Raw genomic sequence first — 18,538 nt, 5'->3', positions numbered from 1 at the left:
GATTTTCTGTTATACTTGATTTTGACAACTATCGAGTAGTTATAAAAATAAATTATATGAAAATCGATTTCAGAGATCTAATTTTATCGTAGTTTAATCCCTTATAGTATCCCTTTTATGTGAATATTTTTGCATTCTTAACGATTTATAAAACACATGTGAAAAAATACTTCAGAAATGGTAACAATCATAGGGTATACTTTTATGGTGTAATAAATAGGGAATACTTTGTTTCAAAAATATTTTATCCTTCTATTTTGTGTAAATAAATATTATTATCTTACACCCGCGAGCATATAATAAATTTACAGACTAGTTTTATTCATCCTACAGATTATCGCCATCTAGTAAAACCTAAAAAAAATTGGCTCTAATTGATTGGTTTTAGTTGTTAGATGGTGCCACTTCATAGATAAAAATGAATGCATTTTAGTACTGGAGTCTTGTCCCTGGTAGTGGTGGCTAAGCTAAATGCCATAAATATATGCTCTTTGATATTGGTGACCTTAGATAAGTTATAAATAAACTTATTTGTTATTGAATTGATTTATTTTGTCTATTAGATGCCACGAGGATAGAACAGAATGAACGTGATATATAATATATTTTTTAATCCGATGTTAAATAGTTTGTTTTAGATTGTGTTATCATTGTTGGCGTCGTAAAAGTTTTTGTGGTTCAAGTTTACAAAATAAATTATGGCATCGGTGGATACTGTAAAAGTATCAATTGTAATCGATCGTAATCCTAGTATTGTTCCATGTTCAAGCAATTTCACAGCCGAAGAGTTGTGTATACTTTTGTGCAAGAAGTATAACATACCGCCTCTGACGCGCACTTTATTTGCATTAAGAATTAAAGGCACTGATAATTTTCTGAAAGATAACTGTTTAGTCCTTTCCAGTTCTCGCGATTATGAGTTAAGAATTCGTTTCAAGGTAAGTACAAAAACTGACTGAAATTTTTGTGTTATTTATTTAAAAAAAAAACTACAGCCAACTCTATTTTCATTCAGTTGTCATGAGTTTTCATATTTTTGTGATTAAAAAGCTAAAGGTCTAATAATACAATGTGAATCAACATGTTTTTATAAATGTAAATTGTTATATTTTTTATTAGGTGCCCAGGCTGGGTTTACTCATAACATTAGATGAGACTACATATGATTATTATTTTCAACAAGCTCGAAATGATGTTAATGAAAATAAAGTACCAGAAATTAAGTACCCTGAGCACAAACAAGAGTTACTTGGATTGGGCATTGCAGATATGTAAGTAACATCTTAAATATTCTTAAAAGGTTTTATCTAAATTAGAATGTTTCGTAAGAAGAAAAGTATTTCTATTATATTATTTAGTATTCTTTGAAATAAATATGTCATTTTTTCTTAAGTTTTCAAATTATGTTTATTTTATGTGTATATATATATCAGTAACAAAATAAGTTAAAAGACAAAGCGCATATAATTTTGTGATAAATATGCACACTTTTGCACTGAAGATATTTATGTCTTAATTCTAATTGATGGTTACTTATTACCTAACTGGTTTTACTTCTCAGTATCATGACAATGTTCAAGTATGTGCTGCCAAATAGTGTATATGTGTATATGCAAACTACTATGTAGTTTCTGGTTTGAACGCTATTTTACTTAGTTACATTTTTGGACCAGTTTCATTAACTATTATAATAAAGTAATGTACAAATAATAATAATAACTGTGTGCCAGATTATAGTGTTTTATAGCACATTATAGTAAATATTTATGTTATCAAAGCTTTTAATGTTATAATCTTCTTAATGATTTTCTTTTCTTAATTTATTTCCTTATTCTCTTTTTAAAATTTTGTTTTAATGTACCAAACCAAAATTTTATAAAAAAATTAAATCATTTTATTAGTAAGTGAAAGTTATATGACTCATGTTATTAAATTTATTAATAATGTATAATATGATATAATAATGATTTAGGAGTTTCATATTCTGTAATCCTCATATACTTCTCTGCTGTCAATTTAATACCTTTTTATACACATGATGCAGTTTTAGTTGTCATAAGATTTCTCTATTAAAATAAAGCAGTACAGCCTTAATGAGGACAACAGAAAATGTAGTTTGGACATATACACAATGCCTTTTCAGTGTCTATAAAAAAAATTATATGTAGGGATTGCTTGTCAAAAAAAAATCTATACTAATAAAGAAATGTGGAAAGCCATCTTCTTGATAATGATTGACTATGGTTACTTTTGTTATTTCTAGGACACGTGCCATACTTGAGGAAAAACTACCACTAAATGATGTTGTTAGAAATTACAAGAAATATATCCCAAAAGTTATAGTAAGAAGGCATGGCCCATTTCCAAAAAAATATGCACATGATTACCTTCCTCAACTTTGCTCTGTGGGCCATAATGTTAAGTAAGTTTCAAATTTTCTCAATTTTTCCATTTATAGGACTACTATTGCTATAGTAATTTTTCAAGCTAATAGCTCAACTATATTAGGTTTAAATGGGGTGCAGTGATCATCTAATAAGTGGTTGCGGAAAGTCACTAGATACAGGTAGTGTAAGATCAGTTATTGTGGTGATCTTTGGTGGAGGTCTATGCCTTGTAGAGGACCGAGACTTGTGATTGGTTTGCAGGTTCAATTCATGGGATGCAATCCCATATAGTTCACAATTTGTTCATCAATTATAAGGATTGCCAAAAGTTACAAGCAAGTTTCCAGAGGATCAGCAGCAGCATCCTCTGTATAATATTATGCCAAACTGCGATCACCAACCACTATGCCAAGTGTGGCAATTATGGTATATCATCATTGATATCTTTCAAGGAGATATATGCCTTGTAGGGCGCATGTATGGACTGAAACAATGATTCCTAGCCGTGAGTTTCTATCGGCTGACATGATGATAATGATGATTATCCTTATCACTTAAACTTTCATCCATTACTAAAATAAACATTAACATTTTCAGTTATGTCAAAAATCTCTACCTTCAACAATTGTATGGGTTAGCGCCTAATTATTTGTCTGAAGAATATGATAATGTGTTATGGCAAAATGGAGAAGATGTTATACCTGTACGAATTGTAGTTGCGCCTTTTCATCCGCACCAGCCTGGAATAAGACTCCACAACACACTAAAACGTGATGTAAGCAAATGAAATTAGTATTAATAAAGAAAAAATTTTTGTAGTGTGTATATTTGCCAAATATCTTGCTAGTAATTTATGTTTAAAGATTAGATTAATCACTAGATAGACCAAAGACTTAGTCAAAGTTGCGGGGAGCAATTGGATATGGACAGGGCAATCTGAGTCATTGTGTCAATCTTTGGCGAAGACCTTAGTCTTGCAGAGGTCGTCTATCAGCTGACATGATGATGATAATGATTGTGAAGATTACATTAAAAAGTAATATGTCCTTAATACAGACATCCCATTGATTATACCTCTCTATAAAAGCTAAATATATCTATGAAATTAATTTACCTTTCAACTTTACAAATAGTGTTAATTTCTCATTTTAAGTGTTAAATATGGTATTTGATGTAGCGGGAAAGAAATATATTACAACTCTGTTTGAATTGTGCATTAATATATATGTTATTTTACAGTGGTTTCATGTTTGTACAATAGAAGAATTAATTTATTTAACAAGAAATGGTGATAATTCAGTAGAAGTTTCAAGAAGAGGTACACCATTATTTTTCAAGTTTAAAACAGAGGAACAACTTTCTTCATTTATTTCTATATGTGATGGATACTACAGGTTTAATATTACTTGTAATATTTAATAAGTTTCTTTATTTCATAGTATTCTTAATGGATTTTATTAACAGGTTGATGGTCAAATGGACTTTTAATTTATCAAAGGATGATGAGACACCATCTTTAAAAGAATTACATAGAATAAAATGTCATGGACCAGTAGGGTAAGATACATCAAATCTCAACAAAAATCAAATATAAATGCATTAAAATTTTACAAAGAGTGTGTTTTGTTTAGGGGTGCATTTTCGTATCGTAAATTGGAAGAGAAACGTGGAAAGAAACACGGTTGTTACATACTGAGGCAGTGTCAAGATGATTATAATGTATATTACTTGGATGTTTGTACAAAGAATAGGTATTTGAGATTTTTGCTTACTAATTTAATATGAATTATTTAATGTACTTATTGATATATGACATAATTTTTAATCTTTATAGTACAACAGAGACCTATAGGCTAGAATTTAAAGGACACTGTTATCTATTCAATAAAGAAGAATATTTTAGTATAGAAAGATTAGTCAGTTGTCACCAAAATCCTGAAGGACGAATATATCTTAATGAATGTATACCTCCATCTGAGTATGGTAAGAATTCTTAATAATTGTTTACAGTAGAAATAAGTAATAATGATATTTATGTACCATAGGATTGTGTTGCACAATAAAAGAAACACAATTGTATTCTACAGATAAGTCACAGTTGCTATTGTGTGGTGAACCAGTGAAGAAAGGCGTTCGCATTGATCAAGGTGAATTGCAGGAAATTCTTAAAGACAACAAGAGTCCTCGATGTTTACCCAACAAAGATATACTGCTTTACACAGGTATGATATCACAAAATAATATGATTTTGTTTATAGAATTTTTATAAAATTATCATTTACATAATTATTTGCAAAATAATATTTTTTTTTAAAAAACTTGCTTCAATCTTGAAAATTTATGTAACCATTGTTATATTTTAAATAAAAAAGTAATCAATGAGCAGAAGTCTTATTATGCAACAAACTTTTGATAGAAAAAGTATGTTTTTATAGCAAGAAACAGAAAAAAATATTTAAAGTGTTGTAATTTTGGTATATGCATGACCGGTTTTAAGTATGCCTCAGGTCAAGTAATGTAAGATATTTCTGACGGCTCGGTAATACTGTATGTCTGATAATTAAATAATGTCTTTCAGTAACATTTACATAAGTAGTCAGTGTCTATGTATATAAAAAATTGCATTTTTCTGTTTGTAAGGATCTGAAAAAATGGGTTCTGAGAATATAACAGCAACATACAAAGCCTTATGGAAACTTGACGAGACTAAAAAACTGGTTGTGGCTTTTAAAACTCTACAAAGGGAGAAGATAGCAGACTATTTAAAGGTATTATTTACTTTTTTCATCAAAATGCTTGTTCATTATATTTAGCAATAGTTTGATTTGAAATACGTTTATACACTGTTTATTGAAATTTTTTTTTAACCACGTGTTTACTTTTAGGATTTTATCGAATTAGCCAGTAAGTGGGCTTGTGTTCAGTCAAGTTCCATAGTCCGATTGTATGGTGTAACACTTAGTTCACCCACAGCTATGGTGCTTGAATATTTACCATATGGTCCGTTTGATGATTATCTTAGGTAAGTGTTAATACGTATATATTTTTCATGTTATGATCGCAACCTATATTTGTGATGTACCCATGCTTGATGTTATAAAAAGTTAGTTTTATCACTTACTAACCACTATTGCATTTTTGCTGTTAAAAACTTAAGAAAGTACGCCATTTTTAACATTTAGTTAAATTTTGTTATTATTAAAAATGAGTAATAGAAAGAGAAAAGAAAAAAGAGAGCATTTCTTGGAAGTCATTGTTGGTAATAGATGAATTTGGAAAAAGTAATGGGGATATGGCTGGACCCCAAAAACGTTTATCCTAAAGCAATTAATGTAACTAAGCTCGATGGCTTGAGAGGCGGCTAAGCTCTCGGATCGCTTCAGCGAACGCTCCACGGAGTGACTAGCCTCATGCGCCACCACGAGGTTACCTCGGCTTGGGCTGACACAATGGCATCCTAGAGGGCCCAACCGAGAGATATAACGACCGCGGTGTTCCAGGGAGCACGGCGAGATAGTAAAGCCGTTGCAGCTGAAGAAAGTATGCGCGGGATTGGCACGCGCCTTGTGGGACTTGTCGGAGGCGGGCGTTGCACACGGGGGCATTCGCTGCAGACGATTGCTGCTGGCTGCGCAAACGCCCGACCGCCTCGTCGTCAAGTTAGCCGGCCCTACGTTAAGAAATTATACACAACAAGAGTAAGTACATGGATTACAAAATAGCATATTTCTATAAAAATATTGTAATGATTACGATTCATTTTTTTATTTCTACATTATGTTATTAAAAAAAGAATTTTGTAACATGAAACTATCCATGCAACAAAAATACGACAGATTCACGAAAGAGCAATTGCTATATGTGTCTGCGAATAAGTTCTGAACTTTACCCATGGCTGGTTCTAGGGTTTTCGGCGCCGCAGGCTAAACACACGTTGGCGCCCTTTCATAAAAGAATATACAGGTTTATTGCAAATAAAAAAAATAGCAAAAATCAAAATTAAACATAGAATACTACGTAAAAAAGTTATTTATTGAAAAATAATATAATAGTTATTTACTTACAATAAATGACATAATTTAAAAAGATTACGTATGAAGAAAAAATAATACAAACACCATTTAAGGGCAGTTGCCCGGTTGCACCTTTATCCGGCGTTCTCTGTATCGTGCCTATGGTAGTGGGATGTTCCAAGGGCAGAAAATTTAGAAGATTAATATGATTATTATTGTAGTGTACATTGGATACCTGTTGAATTCTATTCCGATTTGAATATGGCGAAGCGGTCTGTGGTGGCCGACATATGGGCATTTGCAACAACATTATGGGAAATTTTCTCCTATGGCCAGTCACCCTATGACACCAATCCTGTATTAACTGCGAGGGTGAGTTGAAATAATTTTTACGACCAACACAATTATTACTAATTACAGAATGTATATGGAATAAATATATATATTAATGAAATTATAATTAATATTTATAACAAAAATTAAAATAAAAGAGAGAAACCATTACTGGGGAATTTAACAGTCGGCCTAAGTGAGCGTAATTCTTTCTGTCTCAATAATTTCAGGTGAATTGTCACAATTATTGTGTCGTTTACTCACTTAATCTTTTCGTTACCAGCGCCGGAGTTAGCCGGCATCCATCTTGTAATGTGGGCTTATGTGTAGATCCCTGTTTTAAGATTTATTACAGCTAAATTAATTGCTAAGAATTATCCTAAGTTCTATTTTTAATTAATATACCAGTAAAATCTCTAAATATGTAGAATAAATGAGAAAATTTGAACATAAGCTTACCGCCATGCAATGTGCACACTTCGCGGCGCATATGCCCGGATCGATATCTTCACTTCGGCGGAAAGGATAGCGGTAAGGAAAGGGTTAATAGTAAAAGGGAACAATGTTTATATAGAGTAGATGGTTACAGGTGTAAAAGATTTTAAGGGGTAGATGTAAAGGGCATTAGAAGTCAGTTAATTTTTTTTACATCGTATCCAAAACCCAGCGTAATGTTAATTTACAGTAAGATAGTTTTAAAAATTCAAGTTGTTGGATAAAATTAATAAATGTGTACTATCTGTCCCTTGAGTTATTTTTATATATTATATTCCAATACAGTTTCAGAGTGACTGTTTAATAATACAGGATGATTAGAAACAGTTATAAAATCTTTGAAGCTGTAAGCCATAATGATATATGGATTACTATTGTAGTGAAACTTAAATAAAACTTTTGCAGAGTTATGAGATGGGTGACCGCCTGCTGCGGCCAGCGCGATGTCCAAGTGAAGTGTGGGCGCTGATGCGACAATGTTGGCAAAGTGACCCTCTGCGGCCGCAGGAAATAATGCGAGACATGAATCACATGTTGCATAGAGGTATATTGTTTAAGCGGTGTTGTGTCATTATCATTTTAGCTTAGGGCGTCCGTTACTGATCGACGTTATTACGTGATTAATTGTGTTTAGGAGTTTTAGCGACTCAAATCATGTTAAACTAGAATAATTACAAGAGATTAGTTAATTAGGATTGAATTATCATAATTTCAGTCGGAAGACGTCCGATTCTGGACACTATATAGTTCTACCAACTAGCTGAAAGTGACTGATGACATTAACAAGATCGTTTGTCAGCCTCATGGGTGGACGTCTTACGCGGCTCTGTGGTCCCTGACAGCTTTCTGTCCTGCGCGCTGTTACTCGCCAATTGCCACTTCAACTTGCCCATTCGCTGGGATATTTCAGTTATTTTAGTTTGTCTGCAGATTTCTTGTCAATCCTCGGAGATTTATAAAATACATAGGTTTATATTTACTGTTGGAATTTATCGGCCATTCCCATTTAGGAGTAACTATTCGTCTAATAACATCTACAGATTTCGTAATTTTTTTTATAAATACTTAAAATAGCTTGTTTTATGAAGGCAGAGCAATTAAATTGACAGCAAACATTTTTTTAGTTATCTTTAATGAATACAACCTAAAAATTTGTTTTATTGCAGAATATGTACCGATACATGCATACGAGGAACCAAAGCTTTCTCTTGACCATTTGGAACACGCAGACACAGTCTCTAGTGAGTGTAATATTATAATTAATATAAAGTGGTTCTGTTTAAACTTGCATTGATAATAAATTTTTTATAGGCGATAGATTTATACCGAGCGAGCTGAGCGACGCTGGAAGCAACAAGTCTTTAATATCGGTCGACAGCAGTGTTCCTTCAATGAATGGAACCATGTCCGATCAGTATGATAACCCTGTAAGTTTATTAATTTATAATAATTTATTTATTGCACATAATACAATTAACTGTAATTATTCAACTAATCAAAGAAGACAAAAACTATTGTAATAATGAATTTAAACTATTTTTTTTCACAAAGGAGGAATGTGTGAAAGTGGATGTGTTTTAAAAAGTGTTCGTTTATGTGTGTATGTGTGTTTGTTTGATTTTGTGTGTGTTTGTGCGGTGGTAGATGGAAATTTATCGGTTTTAGTCGTAGTAGTTTAGTCGATAGTAATGAAGTAAATGTTGGCTTGACATCTGTCCAATTCGTCAAAGTCAATTCGTTAAATCAGATAATAACTTAATTGTAAAAATTAGCATATCTTAATCTAAATACAGACGTTTCGTTTACATTACCGTCATAGTATTTATTTACTAAATTCAGCGGTAAGAGACTTTATTTAATAAAAAAAAAACGGTTTTCAAATCAAAAAGTATATTTTGATATTGGTATATCTTGATATCGCCTAAACTTATTTTACCACTTTATGGACATACACACAATATTTAAACATTCATTAAAATATTCTTACGAATTATTGTTCCAATAATTTTCCTCCTTTAGTCCTGAAAAGGATCAACCACTCTGAAACGAGGCGAAAAACTAACTTTCAATGTTTACTACTAATAGTTTTTAGTTTAGTTTTACTATCAAGGTAATTGAAATTTAGTCCGCACTATGTTGATACCGGGCAATCCATTTTGTCCATTTTTGTTTTGCTTCCACAATTAAGTGAACTTTTATAATGGTGTCACAGTATTGGGTCGATAAGTCCAAAATAGGATAAAATTTCAAACTAAAGTTAAAGATAATAAAAAATATTATTTTTCCAAAGTTCTCGGATAACAAGTCATCGAGCTCATTGGAAAATATGAACGCTTTAACGTACGCGCTACGGGGCGAAGCGGCGAGCGGCCGTAGCAGCGCCTGCGCGGCGCCCGACGAGCACGACGAACTGGCCGCGTGTGCAGCGCCGCGACTCATGGAGTCCATCGTGTCGCAGGGCAAGACCTACCTCGTCACGCTCACTAAGAAGATCGGCAGCGTAAGTATTTCCAACATAACATTTGCATGACATTTTATCTATTTATTTACACTTTTTTGTACACCATAGACGATAACTAGAAAAAAAGAAGAGACAATTCATATAAAGGTACAAGAGGTGGTTTTATCGCCCGAGGCGATCAACTTTTGGATAGAGATGAGAGATATAAAGGAGAGGACATTGTTCGCATTACACCGACTATTTTAATTTTATGAATCGCTGTCTTAAAATTTATTAAGTTCATATTGCCTTCATTTCATGATATATTTATGACAAATAACTACAGGTAGTGTCATGATGATTGTTTTGGAATTTTTGTAATGTAAAATGAAGGAAACGAAATTCTCGTAAGTAGAAACGTAAGAGTGTGTAATATATTATTCGCGGGAAAATGTTCGAGAAGTTTCCAGTAATGGGTATCTTATGCTACTTTTGTACCTTTTTATGAATATATTTTCGATAACGTCTTATTACTATAATCTATTTTAAAGAATCGACCACAAACTAAGTCAACGCGAATCGAAATATACTCAAAAAACAATTGGGGTGAACGAGTTGGCAGAAATGAATAATATGAAACATGAAGAATATTGTATTGCAACCTTACTGATGACGGTCAATATCTAATTTCGCTCGGATAACATCGTAAAGTACTCTCAATCTCCCAAAGTACTCTAAAAACGTTTAAATTTAATTTGAGTAAAATCTTTTTTCCTTAATAATTCAGATGATTTCCAAAATATATAAACAAAAATTAAATACATCGATGCAGATAAAAATAGCTTTGATTCTGTATATAAATTACCCTTGTAAGTTTAATATAATGATAGTTATTAAAGAAATTAGGTTTTTAGTTTCTTCTGTGATTTTTTGTTTTTGCGATTGTACCCGTAGTACATTCGATGGGGGCGACGATATGTGGTTGTTTTTTACGAATTCATGACACGTCTCAATATGCGATTTGTGTGTTTCAGGTGTTGTTTAAGTTTTTTGATAATTTTAACTTTGTCTATCATTCTTAATTTACAGGGCAATTACGGTCACGTTTACAAGGGTTGGATGGAGCGCGACAACCAAGAATCTCAACGAAAGGAAGTGGCGGTAAAAAAGTTAACTCGCCAAGCTTCTGAAAGAAATGGAAACTTGTACGAAGATTTTAAAAATGAACTGGATATTATGAAGGTAAAAAAAAACCTTTTAATAAATCTTTTTATAACCATTTATCAAAGGTTCCCTCTAATTTATAAACTGTACAAATTTACCGCGTGTAATGGAATATATTTTCTATAAAGAATGCATGGCTTAACGAGCGAGGTACAATCGTACACAACCGTTAATACCACACCATTATTAATTACGATTCAATGTATTATAATTGTTGCACATTTAAACTATATTTTTTAATAAAATCGACTCCGATCGATCAAATCGAATCAAAACGATCTCCGAAGTGCGTCAGAAGAGCATTCCACTATCAACCTTTCAGATTGTTTTAATTATACATAAATATACATATGTATGTATGTTTTCATATATGTAAGTTTTGTACATGTTAACTATCCATATTTATACTTCTACCCTTTCCATACTATGGTTGTCTGTTAGAGATTGCCTTGTGTGATAAGACCATCCATTGTACTTTTTTGTTTTTTATTATGAAACTATTTAAATGTATCCTAGTATGTAAAATAGAGAATATTAAATAAATAAATACCCCTTTTCATTGGTAGCTGTCTTGATGAATTACTGTAAGTGCACCCATATATTTTCCCGAGTTATCCACATACATATTTTTGTTATAGTCATTGCAACACATAAACATAGTGGAGATCCTGGGCTACTCGTGGGACCACGGGTCGGACGTGCTGATTGTCATGGAGTACTTGGAGGAGGGTTCTCTTAACTACTACCTAAAGTTTCAAGGCGACAAACTGCGCATTTCGCATCTGCTCAAATATGCAAAGGATATTGCTACCGTACGTTAAAAGAAGATATACATGAATTTTTCGTGCACTCTAAAGTTATTTTGTTTCAGGTTCTTTAGTTAACTTTAAAAACAGTATCTTAAATCTAAGGAGACCTATACTCATCATACAAATCATAGTCGGCCAATAAACGATAATAACGTATTAGTAACTATGAAATATAAAACTACATTATTATGAAGTTTTAACTGTTACCTAACTGTGGCTTTTCAAAAAAATAAATGTTTTATTACTATATTTTTAGTTAACTTCTAGTTATTAGAAAGCACACATAGAGCAACATTTGTAGAATTGCAATGAAGTGTGTTTCAGCTGAGAATTTTTTATGAAAAAAAAATAATTAATGTGTTTTAACAGGGAATGGATCACGTGTCAGCCAAGAATGTGGTACACCGTGACTTGGCGACGCGAAACATTTTGGTTGTTAACAAATACCACGTGAAAATTTCGGACTTTGGACTGGCAAGAATAATTCCCAAGGAAGAGAATGCATACAGAATTAAAACGGAGCGGCTTCTCCCTATTAATTGGTAATCAGTTTTTTTCAAATCATTTTAAATAAGTAGCAAAACTTTTTGTATATTTTGTTTAACATATACATGTATTATTCATTATGGGAACACACTGACTTGTTTAACATAGTGAAAATATAGTGAATACTAGGCCAGAAGCCAGGGACTTCAAACATAAATATATGTTAAATTTTTTATAATTATTCAATATGCATTAGGCATACAGAAAGATTTTATATAAACTATTATTTCCTGCTGATGACCTTACGGCAAGCACAGAGTAGGACATGCCTCCTCAACATGGACAGACAACCTTGTTAGGGACTTCGGTAGATGCTGGATGCTGGTCTCTTTGAAAATACGTGTGAAAAGTTTATCCTACGGCTGAATCGTTGATAATTACTCCCTTTACTATAATCTAAAATGTTTCTTGTACACAGGTATGCACCAGAGTCTGCAGTGGAGCCTTGGCACTTCTCAACGAAAAGCGATGTGTGGTCGTATGGTGTCACCGCTTGGGAGATCTTCACGCGCGCGCGTCAAGAGGTGCCCAAGTTTGATGTTGAGCGCCCTAGAGAACGCGCCTCCTGGTAAGTAACGGGTGTAGTGTAATCTAGTAGTATACATGTACATTTGAATTTTTTTCATGACAGTAAAAAAATCTATGTACGTCGAGGTATCAACCTCGTCCAAAATGGGTTGGCACTATATCACTGCCATCTCGCTAAAGAAATTATATAGCTATAAAACATTCCCGTCCCTTTTTAACAAAATCACACCCACAATAATATCTAGTAACTCAGAAGAAATGTGTCAAAAAATTTACTGTATCCTTATAGCCTACTAAATCATACAATGTCCGCCGCCTCTTTAAAAATAATTTAATTAAAACATATAAAAATCGTAATCGAAAAATTATAAACTATAAAAATTAGGTACAGGAGATATATTGATTAAAACACCGCAAGACCAAATAAAAGCTTGTTATACCTTTCTCTAGATTTTATAAAATGAATAATTATCTGTATACAATTGGAACAAGGATGTTGTAAAAGTGACCACAAAAATACTTGTCCGAGTTTGTAGTGTTCTGAGGCAGGACGCATTTGCAACCCATATAGCTTTACAAGTGGTCACTTTTATAATCCCATCTGGACATTTTGTTTCAGTTTCCAAATTCCGGAAGGCTGTCCCTCGGAAATATTCAGGCACCTGATGAAAGACTGTTGGACCGTCGACCCTAATCTGAGGCCTAAGTTTATTGATCTCATACACATGTGCAAAAGGTTTATGGATGAGTATAAATAATTATGAAGTGGAAATAGCAATAATATCCGAGTTATATAAATAAAATTGTGACGTTACTGATAAATGTATTATTTATTTGTAAAAATGGAGGAATGTCATAACTATACGCATACATGAGTATATATATCAAGTGGTTTAAAAGTGTATTTTTGCAGAATTCGAGGTATTTGATACTTATGTTTTATTTATAAATATGTTCTGGTTTAAACTGATGTTGACTCAAATTTGTACACGTAGGTCATATTTACTGGTTAGTATATCTTAATGTTATAACTAATTAAAAAGATGTAACAAAATGACATTTTGTTAACTAGATACAACTGCAGTTTGCAGTTTATTTTTGTGTTATAATTGAATAATTAGCAATGTACATATTCTATTTTGTAGTTCCTCGAAGCATTTGCTATATATGTGTTTAATTTTACACATATGCATTATCATACTATTGTTTCTTAGTTTTTTTAGTGTGATGAAGTAATTTTTAATCGAGACATGCATTTTAGTAATATAATTATAAGGTTTAAATTATAAATTAAAAGTCAGACGCAATCTTGCCTCAGTAAATATTGTTTTCTTATGGTTTAGATAGCTTTGAGGATAAAAAATGTTTAATGTATAGTTATGTAAGTTTTATTAATGTTATTTTAATTTTGCTAGTCTAAGAATAAGGTATGTTGTTACTTATAAAATAGCTTATTGTGGAAGGAATAGGCCTGAACTCTTTTTATTTTACATTGCATACAATAAAAATTATGTAAAATTTGTTAAAAACTTTATCTAGAACTATTTACATCTAGAATGATGAATTATATACATAAATTACTTAAAACCAAAGATGATATTAAAAAATCCTTTTAAATATGTTATGTGACGAAAACGTAATTCGTATATTATGGTAAATATTCGAATTGAACGTCATTGTTTTAATTGAATATAATTTATAAGTTTAGTTTAAAGTTTTATTATTAATTTTATAATATAATATTATTAATTAAGAATGAAATGATTTATCAGTAATGTGATTGTGTAGACTGACTTTAGGACGAATGGTGCAAGCAAATATATTGGTCATTGGTTTTCTTATATTACTATAACTATACTGTCGCTTGTTGACTTGGTCTTGATATGTATTGGCTTCAGTTGTAGTACATTTTATGACCATTAAAAGACTAGATGTCAAAATTTGGGCGAACATTATATATATATATATACTGTTTTCGTACATTGTATGCTCTATTTTATATTTGTACTATATGTATACGGGTATTGTTGACCTGAACCATGTTTAACTCGTTAGTACATGTTGGATCATGTTAACCGTTGCCAATATGTAATGCAAGCGCAGATATAAACTTTTTAAATCAAAATAAGCAATCATATATGTATTTGTAGTTTTATTTAATAAGCCCATAAATATATTTGAATCAACTATTAATTTTATCTTAAGAAACAAGAACAGCTGTTCGATGTGTTGAGAGTCTGTGGCCTAGTAATCCGTTAAACCAGAGGATTCCAAATTTTTTTCACTTTTAAAATGTAGATGGTTCCATTGGACCCTATGTCGTTACATTACTACCAAATTGCTAAAATTCTACTAAAAATTTTAAGATTAGATCCCACTATGAAGATTCGTGTTGTGGTTGAGTTCCAACTACTAGTTAATAGTTTTGGAAAAAGAGAGATTGATTTCTCAAAGCTGGTAAGTTATCTCTAGGATACACAAAGTAATCTTTACACAGCACGCGTTAGGTCTTCTACGCGAGTCTGGTCTTCGCCCACACCACTCCAAAATAAAAATAGGTTTCGTATAGTGTTAAAGTTGATGGGTCTTTTCCGCTAACTTAGCACTGATGAAGCTATAAAGCTTTAACGGGTAACAGCATTTACATCATCCGAAACCATATCAATAGAAGCCAGACGTAAGTCTGGATAAGCCATGTAGCTTATTCGTACAAAAATGTTTTGTTTAAGATGGAATAGAGAATGTCTCTACGCTTAAAAATTTACGTAGGTATACCTGCATATTCTCATAAGTTCTGTGGAATCCCCACATTTCTGAATCATGGTGATAAGGTCTGTTCACAATGTGTGCAATATTTGTAGACTGCAGCTGACGGTAGCTGTATTCTTAGTGTCTTGTAGCTTTGAGAGGCCTATGTTCACGAACTGTTCTAAAGCCGGAATGTCATTTAGATCGATTTTTAAAGCCAGTTAATATAGGTCATAACGGAATTCAAAATATGTTTAATATTTTCATTATAGCTATAATTAGGTGAAATACCTTATTATTCCTAAGTTGGCGCTTTCTTTTCCTATTGCTAAGATTGAGTCATAGGTCCTAGGGGATCTTCAACAACAAGCAACCTTTGCTTTAAAAGAAAAGCTTAACATGAATGACCTCTCTACATATTCTATATGCGGCACTCAGACTTGTTTTCAAACATTAGAATAGAAAAATTTCGTCTACTACATTCGCTAAGTGTATGTTGACACGAAAGCCGGGGTTTTTCCTAAAAATTATTTCTTGGGGGCTTCCAGATTACAAAAGAGGCAAAACAAGGAAGTACAAGATTTACATGAATTGGAAATTTTGGAGTGAAGTCGCTTTAAGCTTGCAAAATCTGAGTATATTGTTTTGATATCATCATGGGGGTCATAAGTAAGCGGAATACAAAATTGATTTAAGGAATATTATATTCTTAAGTAATCAAATACAAGAAGTCTACACTAAAAAGACAGAAAAGGACGGTAAAGAAAATCACTTTAAATATCTTGGCGGCAATAATAGGTTCGATAAGGCCTGAGCTTTAGAGATACCATCGCGCATTGGTAATTTTGAGCAGCGGAAGCCCGGTGGTAGAGGACTGAGACTTGCGGTCGTTAGTCGTGGGTCCGATACGCGAGGTACAATCTTACATAATTCATATTTCACGTATTAATTACATAGGGTTTACCATTGCTCACAAATAAGTTTGCAAAGGAGGCACAGTAACACCCTGTGCGTGCCATAAAACCACACTGAGATCGCGAACCCGTCTGCCAAGCGTGGCAATTATGGTACATGACAGTTTAGTTTAAGTAAGCAATATAACATTTTGTATTTTACAAGTAATGTACCGAGTATACTGTCGCATTTTTATATAAGTTAAACAAGCTGTCTCCTTCTCGCTTCTCGGATTTAATGAGCGCCTCCTCAACCCTTGCGGATAGAATTTTATAAAACTTGTTGTTAGCAGCTCTACTCGGAGAAAGGAATACCTCAACCACATTTCAAATCTTTAAGTCTAATTATTTTTTTCCATGTGTGAGCAGTGATATTTATAACAGTAATAATTTAATTAAATGAATAAATCTTTTATTTTAAATCTCATCTACACCCTTGTTAATGTCTATCGTTCCTTACCCGTTTTTGGCTTGACATCGCCTAACATTCATCGCATTCTCTCCTGGACGCTACATTTACATTTATTTATTTTGTTACTTTATTTCTTTGGCGTTTTCATTAATAATATTATTTGATATAAATATTTTCTGTTAGATTTTAATCCTATCTTATTCTATTCCTTGTTGGCGATATTACAGATTAAGTTTGCCACGATTCTAAATTTTTATCACAGCCTAAGTAATTGTTTGTAATAATTGTTTTTGTTTTTCCCCCCCTTTTACTTGTACTTATTGTTTGTTACCTATTATTATTGTCTTCTAACGTTTTGAGAGAAATTTGGAAGTTCCGACGACGATCCTCATTGCTTACCGAGGAATGTTATTCTACTCTATTTTCTCTGCTAGCTGAGACTGTCATTATATTCTTAACAACTCGAAAACGGGACAGCTGCTGATCACGTGCACCTCGTTCTAATTCAAGTTCCAGTCACAGATGCACGAAGGACTCTTCTTAGCTCAAACCTGTAAAGGTACTCCGAGAATTTCCCGTGTCGTGTGAATATTTGGATCAGTACCGTTTACAGCTCCATTCAGCATCTACTTTCATAATGTTTTCTTCCACTCTTAAAGCTAAGAACCAGAAAATGTTTGATCATGCGACTGTCTCGAGCTCAGCACCGCCTATGACTGAGCAGACTCCGTTGACCGCGTACCCGTCGTAGCCTTATGGTTCAACAGATATCATTATTCTGTGATATAGGTAATGAATCACACGTGGGCAAAAATCTCATATAGATATTGTAGATATTCAAAGCAATTGTCGAAAGTTGAAATCAGTTGAAAGCAAATGAATTTATTGCGAATTGAACGGCACATGTAATATTGTTTTGTCTCCAGTGTAATTGTAGGCATTGTCACTTATAAAAGCAGAGGTTATATCGTCTTGTCCGAAAAATAGTTTTTCTAGATTCTTTCGTTGGTTTACAAAGTGTGTCAACGTTCAATGCAGAAACCAGAATTTGGAGTTTCTCCGATCATTCTTTATTAAAACTTGACATAGACATGGTACCGAAGTGGCAAGAGTACGAATTCTTTCTGCATTTGGAATAAGTTAAACAAAAATTTAAACAATATTGCTTTACCTCGACAGAGTGGTTTTCGCGACTAAGCGACATTGCGTTCATTTTGCTCTTAAACAATGTTACTAATACTTGTTTTGATAAAAATGTCACATGCCAAGCTATTTATATGAAACCTTATATAGAGAGCGTACGTAAGGACAAGCAAGATAATGATTGAACAAGATATTACAAAATTTGTTTAGGATTACGCAAATGTTATTGAGAAGTTACGAGGTATGTACATACAAGGAAAATGTGTGCTCCATTATGTTTATGTGGGCTATGTTCAATGTACTGTAGTAAAACCAATTATTATTAGTATTGTCTTCCGCTACGCCATCCACGTAGTGTTCGTATGAAAAAGGTGGTTAAAGCAGTTAGGGAAAGAATTCGAAAAAATCCTGCCCGAAAGCGAAAGATTTAACTCGGTTAATTCGAATCGAAAAATCGATTTCGTTACTGATAATTTAAAAAAGAATAGGGTGGTAAAATAAAAATAG

At 32.6% G+C, this 18,538-nt stretch overlaps 1 protein-coding gene across 1 annotated transcript; it reads left to right on the top strand.

The window, feature by feature from the left end:
* The first annotated feature begins 441 nt into the window (after positions 1-441).
* On the top strand, positions 442-14,657 carry hop (tyrosine-protein kinase hopscotch). The gene is made up of 22 exons (XM_068764608.1): positions 442-938; positions 1,120-1,271; positions 2,264-2,422; positions 2,985-3,162; positions 3,627-3,781; positions 3,852-3,944; positions 4,019-4,138; positions 4,222-4,370; positions 4,475-4,609; positions 5,028-5,155; positions 5,273-5,409; positions 5,888-6,085; positions 6,622-6,772; positions 7,634-7,772; positions 8,395-8,469; positions 8,540-8,655; positions 9,519-9,728; positions 10,758-10,910; positions 11,531-11,704; positions 12,071-12,243; positions 12,666-12,815; positions 13,395-14,657. The coding sequence occupies exons 1-22, from the start codon at positions 699-701 to the stop codon at positions 13,531-13,533; spliced, it is 3,324 nt and encodes a 1,107-aa protein (XP_068620709.1). The 5' UTR covers positions 442-698; the 3' UTR covers positions 13,534-14,657.
* The last annotated feature ends 3,881 nt before the right edge of the window (positions 14,658-18,538 follow it).

Source organism: Battus philenor, unplaced genomic scaffold (assembly GCF_028537555.1).
Source record: "Battus philenor isolate CCGP_79_NKW_IND1 unplaced genomic scaffold, ilBatPhil1.0.hap1 SCAF_19, whole genome shotgun sequence".
Lineage (NCBI taxonomy): Eukaryota > Metazoa > Arthropoda > Insecta > Lepidoptera > Papilionidae > Battus > Battus philenor.
Note: the sequence above shows the minus strand (reverse complement) of the source record. Positions and strands in the feature narration are given on the sequence as shown.

Coding starts and splice junctions, on each gene's coding strand:
- hop (XM_068764608.1), top strand. CDS start 699: ATGGCATCGGTGGATACTGTAAAAGTATCAATTGTAATCGATCGTAAT. Junction 939..1,119: donor AGTTAAGAATTCGTTTCAAG/GTAAGTACAAAA, acceptor ATTTTTTATTAG/GTGCCCAGGCTGGGTTTACT. Junction 11,705..12,070: donor ATGCAAAGGATATTGCTACC/GTACGTTAAAAG, acceptor GTGTTTTAACAG/GGAATGGATCACGTGTCAGC.